General features: G+C 42.2%; 1 protein-coding gene across 3 annotated transcripts; it reads right to left on the bottom strand.

Moving 5' to 3' along the window:
- Nucleotides 1-1,731: 1,731 nt before the first annotated feature.
- LOC147326512 (low-density lipoprotein receptor-related protein 1-like) lies at nucleotides 1,732-6,571 on the bottom strand. 3 transcript variants are annotated; one of them, XM_086301794.1, is made up of 7 exons: nucleotides 6,431-6,571; nucleotides 6,080-6,181; nucleotides 5,905-5,975; nucleotides 5,721-5,814; nucleotides 5,554-5,592; nucleotides 4,751-4,895; nucleotides 1,732-3,653 (listed from the first exon to the last, which is right to left on the bottom strand). In XM_086301794.1, exons 4-7 carry the CDS (start codon nucleotides 5,726-5,728, stop codon nucleotides 3,516-3,518), a joined length of 330 nt encoding a protein of 109 aa, XP_086157920.1. In that variant the 5' UTR covers nucleotides 5,729-5,814; nucleotides 5,905-5,975; nucleotides 6,080-6,181; nucleotides 6,431-6,571; the 3' UTR covers nucleotides 1,732-3,515. The 3 variants fall into 3 exon arrangements, with proteins under 3 accessions (XP_086157920.1, XP_086157921.1, XP_086157919.1); XM_086301795.1 differs by lacking the exon at nucleotides 5,554-5,592 and having other exon boundaries at nucleotides 6,431-6,566; XM_086301793.1 differs by lacking the exons at nucleotides 5,554-5,592; nucleotides 5,905-5,975; nucleotides 6,080-6,181 and having other exon boundaries at nucleotides 6,431-6,449.
- Nucleotides 6,572-7,289: the final 718 nt, after the last annotated feature.

The raw sequence follows: 7,289 nt of genomic DNA, 5'->3' as shown, positions 1-7,289 counted from the left end.
GCCAGCTCCTCCCTTCCCTGGTTCAGGTGTGGACCCGCCATGCCACTTCCTGGGTTTTGGCACCACTGTGCCAAGGATGATGCATGATGGGTTCGGAGGTTTACACACACCAACAACCCTGAATCCCCGTGTCTTTAACTCGGCAGGCGTGATTGCGGATGCCATGTAGGTGCGTCTGCATGGCACCACAGACCACGCCCCACCACACGGTGACAAGTCCAGAAACAAGTCCAGACAAAGCTCTTGCAACAGTGATATAAGGATTGAATGGCCCATAGCAATGGACCAGACACCAAATACTCCTGAAGTACCTCGCACCCCCCACTCTGACATGGTCGAATGCCTTCTCTAAGTCCACAAAACACATGTAGACTGGTTGGGCAAGCTCCCATGCACCCTCAACTACCCTCGAGAGGGTAAGGAGCTGGTCGATTGTTCCACAATCAGGGTGAAAACTGCATTGTTCCTACTAACAACTAACAGACGGACTCTCCTTTCCAGCACCCTGGCATAGACTTTCCAAGGGAGGCTGAGTCCTTCCTGTGATAGTTGGAACACACCCTCCAGTCCCCCTTCTTAAAGATGGGAACCACCACCCCGGTCTGCCAATTCAGAGGTACTGTAACTGATCTCCATGCAACATTGTAGAGGTGTGTCAACCAAGACAGCACACCATCCACCAGAACCTTCAGGAACTCAGGGTGAAACTCATCCACCCCAGTGGCCCTGCCACCAAGGAGTTGTTTAATTGCCTCTTCTTTAATATTGTTTATTTTGATTGTATCTGGGAGCAAAGACCATCACTGTACTGGTTCTTCTTGTCAAGCTAGACAAACCAAATTAATCCAAAGTTTGATGTTCCGCTTAAGAAGTGCCTTTTTGTGTTATTTCTCGTCAGTCAGCCATAATTTGTTTATTTTACATCTTTCATTTGGTAAAGATTGTATTTTTTACCGCCTTGTAATATAACATTAGCCTTATAATCCTGACAACAATATGCAAGTTGAAGGCACAAAAAAAGCTTAAAGGTATGTTAGTTCCTTTTTACCTCTAGTACATCAGAACAGCTGACACGAGAGTCCCCAGAGTTTTGTGCCTTGACCAAGTGGTGGTTAAAAACAGAATATTACGTGCCTTGATAACACTTCCTGTCACACCGTGCGTGACAGTTAGGAGGTGACAGACGCATGAAGGAGACTCCAGGTGGACTACTGTTTCAAAGGCACACTTGCTGTTTGGTTAGCCTGCTCTAAATGTATTAACAGATGAAGGATGAAGTGCATTTAAAGCTTCTTTTTCTTATCCGTTTTAATACAGATTATTCCTCCTAACAGCTTTAGAGACTTGCATGACATTGGCACAAAGGGAGCAATACATCTTAACACTACTTAAATTTGGCTCAAGATTGTATAAAACACTATTCTTGTGTGTACTGAAATCAAAAGAAACATACTTTTTTTTTAAAGAAAAAGCTATTCTTGGGATTGTCTGTTGACTGAAAGACAACACTTCCTGTTTAATAAATATGATGATTTATGTAACAAGACCAAAGACTTTCATTACAATTCAGAAGCCTTTCCAGATTAAGCAACATCCAAACAAGTGCTTTCTACATGTTTGTGTTTTATTTCTTCATTCTTTAATGATAAGTGAGGCTATTTCCTAATGTACTGAACTATGAAGTAGACTGCTTCTCCTCTCCATCTTTCCAAATGACAGACACGGCCATCGTACATTTCTACTATAAAAATCCATTTAATTCCTTATATCAAAAAGAAATCGAATTATAACAAAACAATCAGAACCACAAACGTGGGTTTTTGCCAGTTAAAGAAATTCTCCAAATGAAATATGATTGTTCCAACTTACATGGCGATTTAACAGAGCAGGATGTTAAAAGCAAATAAGCAAGAAAAAAAAACAGAATTTAAAGAAAAAATGTGATGAATACTGTTAACATTTGAGGACTAAAGCCAGAGTTTCCTCTTGGTTAAGTGTGTCTGTGTGTGTGTGAGCACCATGCAGTGATATGGTAGGTATGGCTGACAAGCTGAGGTGATTAAAAGCAATACGGTGAGCAGTGAGACATAGAGCCACACTTCCCAGACTAAAAATCCGGATGGTTAGCAGCAAAGCAAAGGAATGGAGAAAGGAATGCTTATCAGGAAGCCGATCAGTCTCCTTCCTGAGAATGCACTTAACAATGAGCATTAACCTAAATTACATGTCCATGTAATTACATACAGTGAAGGAAAGAAAAAAAAAATCCAACCTCCCACAGAAGTACGTACCATCAGACGGTCTCCCTGGCCTTTCCTGAAAGTATGTTTACAATCAAAAGACGAGGAACAAAAGTTGAAAGCAACCATTCTCGGCTAATTACTGGTCGCAGGTTCTTTTTTTTTTTTAGAGGATGACCGGAAATTCACAGAAGCTTGTCTCTACTCCAGAAGAGTTTCAGAACAAAGCCCCAGCTCCTGTCCAGGGTGTCCTGCAGTAGGCTAATCCAAGGCCACGGATATCATCCCAGGCTTTTTCATCCTGGAATGTGGACTTAATTACAATCATCTTCATCCAGCGCACACTAACACACTGCCATGATTCATTCATCGGTGACACAAAGTATGTCAATTATACAATGACTTAAAAAAACAAAAGAAAAACATTAAAAAGTACAGACTGCTATTTGTTACTGATGTTTGTATTCCTGGGTATATTTTCAAGACACTTTGTTAATAGGTTCATATATATGGAAATATATATATTTATAATATATATATATATGTAACTTTAGTCTGTGCAAGGAGGTAAAAGACAATCACTTGAATGTAGCTCTTTGCAACAACAGATCAGATGCCGAGTCTCTTGTGCATACACGTGCAGTTAAACATCACCTCGCCTTTCCCTCTAAGACCTCCAGTAGCAAACATACATATACACAAAATGTGAACCAGCATCCAGGAAGCATTCGTGGTGAGCACTGACGCATCTCCTCTCTTTCATGAACAACGGAGACTTGGCAACATTTTCTAGGATGGAACAAAAATGTTTTTTTTCTCTTTTCCCCTACACAATTTATACAAAAATAAAAAAATTACAATTGTTCCACTGCCATTTGTATCTTTTACATTTGCACAGAGGTAGTGGCTGAATGCGTGAGAAAGGTGTGTGTGTGTGTGTGTGTGTGTGTGTGTGTGTGTGTGTGTGTGTGTGTGTGTGTGTGAGAGAGAGAGAAGTTGTGAGGAAGTGAGCAAAATGAAAAAGAACTGGATAAAATGTCTATAAAATGGTTTCTTTTCCGTCACCAGAGGATTTGTTTTCCTTTTTGTCAAAGAACAAAATATAATACTGCAATCACTTAAAAAAAGTAGTTCTTCATTTTATACAGTGTTCTCGTTTTTATGTTTTTTTGTTGCTTTTCTTTTCAGTTGGTAAAGGCATAAATTGAGAGAGCTCGCTGGCTCTAGGTTGGGCGAGGCAGGGCAATGTTGGCAGAGTTCAGTCCATGCCGAGGTCTATGCCAGGGGGTCGCTCATGTCCTCGTCAACCTGGGAGAGGAGCTCCTTCTTTTCATCAGTGCTCGCCAGAGAATTGCGGCTGTTGTGGGCACCCATGTACAGGGTGGCATACACTGGGTTCGTGAAGTTGGTGGGCTGCGGAGTGAAGAAAATTTCTCAGTGACTCAGGCAAAAGAAATGAAAAGATTTGGTATATTGTGAAAGAAGCAGTATTTTTCTTATTCAAATAGGCTCAGCTCGCATAAATAACAAGATGTTTCCCAGCTCAGTGCTGAAACCCTGGCAGACATTTGTGGTTTGTTATGTTTTCTGTGTTTGGTTATTTGTTTCTGAAAGTCTGGGCACTAATCATCTGCCCCCAACAAACCAGTAGGTGTATTTCCAGTGAAGAACTTGCAACTTCTTTTTAAGCACTCAGGACTTTATGGACAATTCCTCATTTGATGTTTTATGATTGTGGTGAAAAGTGTTTGAATATAGTGACCATGAGGGCTCCAGCATAAAAGCTTTATTCAGCTGCTCCCCTTATTCACAGTGGATTTCCGTTCCTGACACCCCCAAGGGATTTTTGTCTCCAGCTGGGATTAAACTAGAGATTTTTTCACTTCTTAGGTGAATGTAAAAGAAATGGTATTTATATAGTGCCTTGTGCTTTTATCTGCTGAATGCATTCACACACACAGAGGTAACTCAGGGTTCAGTATCTTGCCCAAGCATTGATCTGTATACAAACCACTCGAGCCACAACGTGTAAACCATGAGACTATGGAGCCACTCATCAGAACTAAAGTATATGATTCACATAATTCTAACAATATTCATTCCAAAATTCATTACAGATGCCAGAAGTAAATACCATAACGACACCCACTGGTTTCCTAAGTCTTGCTTTAAAGCTTTTGCATTTGGACTGTGGTGATCTCGATGGCAAAAAACTGGATATAAATGTAGAAAAGTGATTACAGATCAGTCAAGACAGAAAACTGTTTTTCACTAGACGTCCAAAGGACAGGAATATATTGAGAAACCCAGCTACTTTCATCCAGTGTTCTTTAGATCACAAAGAAGGGTCTATTTACTGTCTATAATGACTCCACAACCAAAACCAATTCATTAAAAAAAAAAAAAAACCTCACAAAAGGACTCATAAATGTGGAAATATCTGCATGGTTAGCCACTACCAGGCATTTTCAGATATTTTGTAATGAAACGGCTTTTTTAAGCTTTGTTACCTTGTCTGGGTCTAAAGCAAAGTCGAAGTCTAGAAGTTCCCCAGCATCATCATCAGGATCTCCTTCATAGATCTTATAGGCAGGGTTTCCAATCTCAACATTCATGGCCCCGTTGGTCATTCGGTGGTGCTGGAAGCCCTTGGCACTGCAGAGAAACAGATCAACAATTATCTTAGAAGCAGATTTAAAAGAATTGATGTGCTAACCTCAGAAGAAAGCTAGAGTGACTAAAAGGTGTCTTATCATAAACCCATATCATAAATTCACTCAGCACTGGCTATTTACAATTGACAAGAACAAGACAACATATATCAAAGGTTTTCAAATGAGCTTTTGTGTCAAAAGGCCATTTGATCAAACCTATCGAATATACTGCAGCATGTCCATTGCGGAGAATGCTGGATTAGATTGCAAATATTCGGCTGTTTGCAAGCATATAAACATTTTTCAGAGATGCACAGTTATACATTTTACTCTGCAAGCACATTGCCTGAGCCTAATATTTACAAATGTAAACAGGGAAAGGCATGGAGGACAATGGGAGGACGTCAAAAGTTCAACTACTCGTGCATCACCAGAGCTATTCCAGAGTGAGTAGGCCCCCTGTGTTGTTGGGTGGGAAACCCCATGGAAGCCAAACAGAAGATGGCAAGCGAGGACAATGGAAAGATTTCGGCACTGAACGACAGAATGGACAAAAGGATAGACAAAAGCATAGCAAAGGCAGTCTGACTGTATTTTAGGGAAAGGAGAGGAGAGGAATTGGGGGTCAACAGGTGAATTATGTAACCCTATCAAGTTACCGCGAGCACTGAGAACGAGATTTGCCCGGGCATAGAGACCTGGGAGACAGGGAAATAGATGGTTATCAAAAGGTAAGAGAGAAAGAAAGACCAGAACGGTGAGGACCAGATGACAAATGGAGTTTGAATTTTTTAAAGATGAAAAAGCGTCCCGAACTAGTACTCACCCACGCATTCTCTGCTTGTACCACAAGATGGCACCAACCACCAGCAATGCCAGCAACAGCAGCAGCAGCACTGGGACGATGATTGACGCAGTACCTATGAGTGAACAAATAATGATAAGCAAATAGGACCAAAGTGCATGTTCTATGAACAAACTTTGATTTGGTCAGGGAGTGGCTGACTTACTACCACTAGAAGTATGAGACTCTATAGGAGCTGTGATATCACATCTGTATCCCCTCCATCCAACAGCACACCTGGTTATAGAGGTACACAGTGGATATGTGGGTAAGTGTGCTAAGCGGACATTAAAACAATAAAATATTATATATATGCCTGTTAATGTCTACTGGGATCTTACGTGCACTGTGGCAGCAGTGTGCGATTGTCTACTGAACACTGTCCATGTGCGCAGTAATTTGAACAGGTATAGCAGCTGGGTTGGATCTGACCATTTGGACAGCTTCAAACATACAGGAAAAAAATATTAAAGAAGATCCTAATGCAGCAGAATAACAATAATAATAATGATTCCCACGATTTCAGAATGATATATTCCATGCTGTGCACTGTTAGGAAGCACAAAATCCACAGATTGCTGGGTGACCTTGGGTGAAGAATATTCTGGCAGTTCAAAATAAAAGCCAGCAAATATTTACAAATCCAAGTCTAATCGATGTAGCACAGTAACCACGTCCCACACGATACTCACCTGCAGGAAACCTCCCCTGAGGCTGACGTCAAACATTTGTCCGTTCCGCAGAACTGACATTTGTCCAGCTCACACTGGTGCCCGACGTACTTGGTGGGGCACAGACAAAGTTTGGTGCCGTTGGAGGTCTGTAAGCAGGTTCCACCATTCTCGCAGAAGCCTTAACACTTACATCACCGTGGCAACGGACAGTTAACCGATAACAACGCATGTAAACGCATGGCAACGGACAGTTAACCCATAACAACGCATGTAAATGCATGGCAAAGGACAGATAACCCATGGCAACGGACAGTTAACCCATAACAACGCATGTTAACCCATGGCAACGGACAGTTAACCCATGGCAACGGTCAGGTAACCCATGGCAACGGACCGGTTACCATGGCAACGGACCGGTTACCATGGCAACGGACCGGTAACCCATGGCAACGGACCGGTTACCATGGCAACGGACCGGTAACCCATGGCAACGGACAGTTAACCCATAACAACGCATGTAAACGCATGGCAACGGACAGTTAACCCATAACAACGCATGTAAACGCATGGCAACGGACAGATAACCCATGGCAACGGACAGGTAACCCATGGCAACGGACCGGTTACCATGGCAACGGACCGGTAACCCATGGCAACGGACCGGTTACCATGGCAACGGACCGGTAACCCATGGCAACGGACAGTTAACCCATAACAACGCATGTAAACGCATGGCAACGGACAGTTAACCCATAACAACGCATGTAAACGCATGGCAACGGACAGATAACCCATGGCAACGGACAGTTAACCCATAACAACGCATGTTAACGCATGGCAACGGACAGATAACCCATGGCAACGGACAGTTAACCCA

Source organism: Aulonocara sp. 'chitande type north' Nkhata Bay, linkage group LG7, assembly GCF_057382095.1.
Source record: "Aulonocara sp. 'chitande type north' Nkhata Bay isolate Kocher_YH1m ecotype deep benthic linkage group LG7, A_spYH_male_GT1.1, whole genome shotgun sequence".
Lineage (NCBI taxonomy): Eukaryota > Metazoa > Chordata > Actinopteri > Cichliformes > Cichlidae > Aulonocara > Aulonocara sp. 'chitande type north' Nkhata Bay.
The sequence above is the reverse complement of the archived record's forward strand: the minus strand, read 5'-3'. Positions and strand labels throughout refer to the sequence as shown.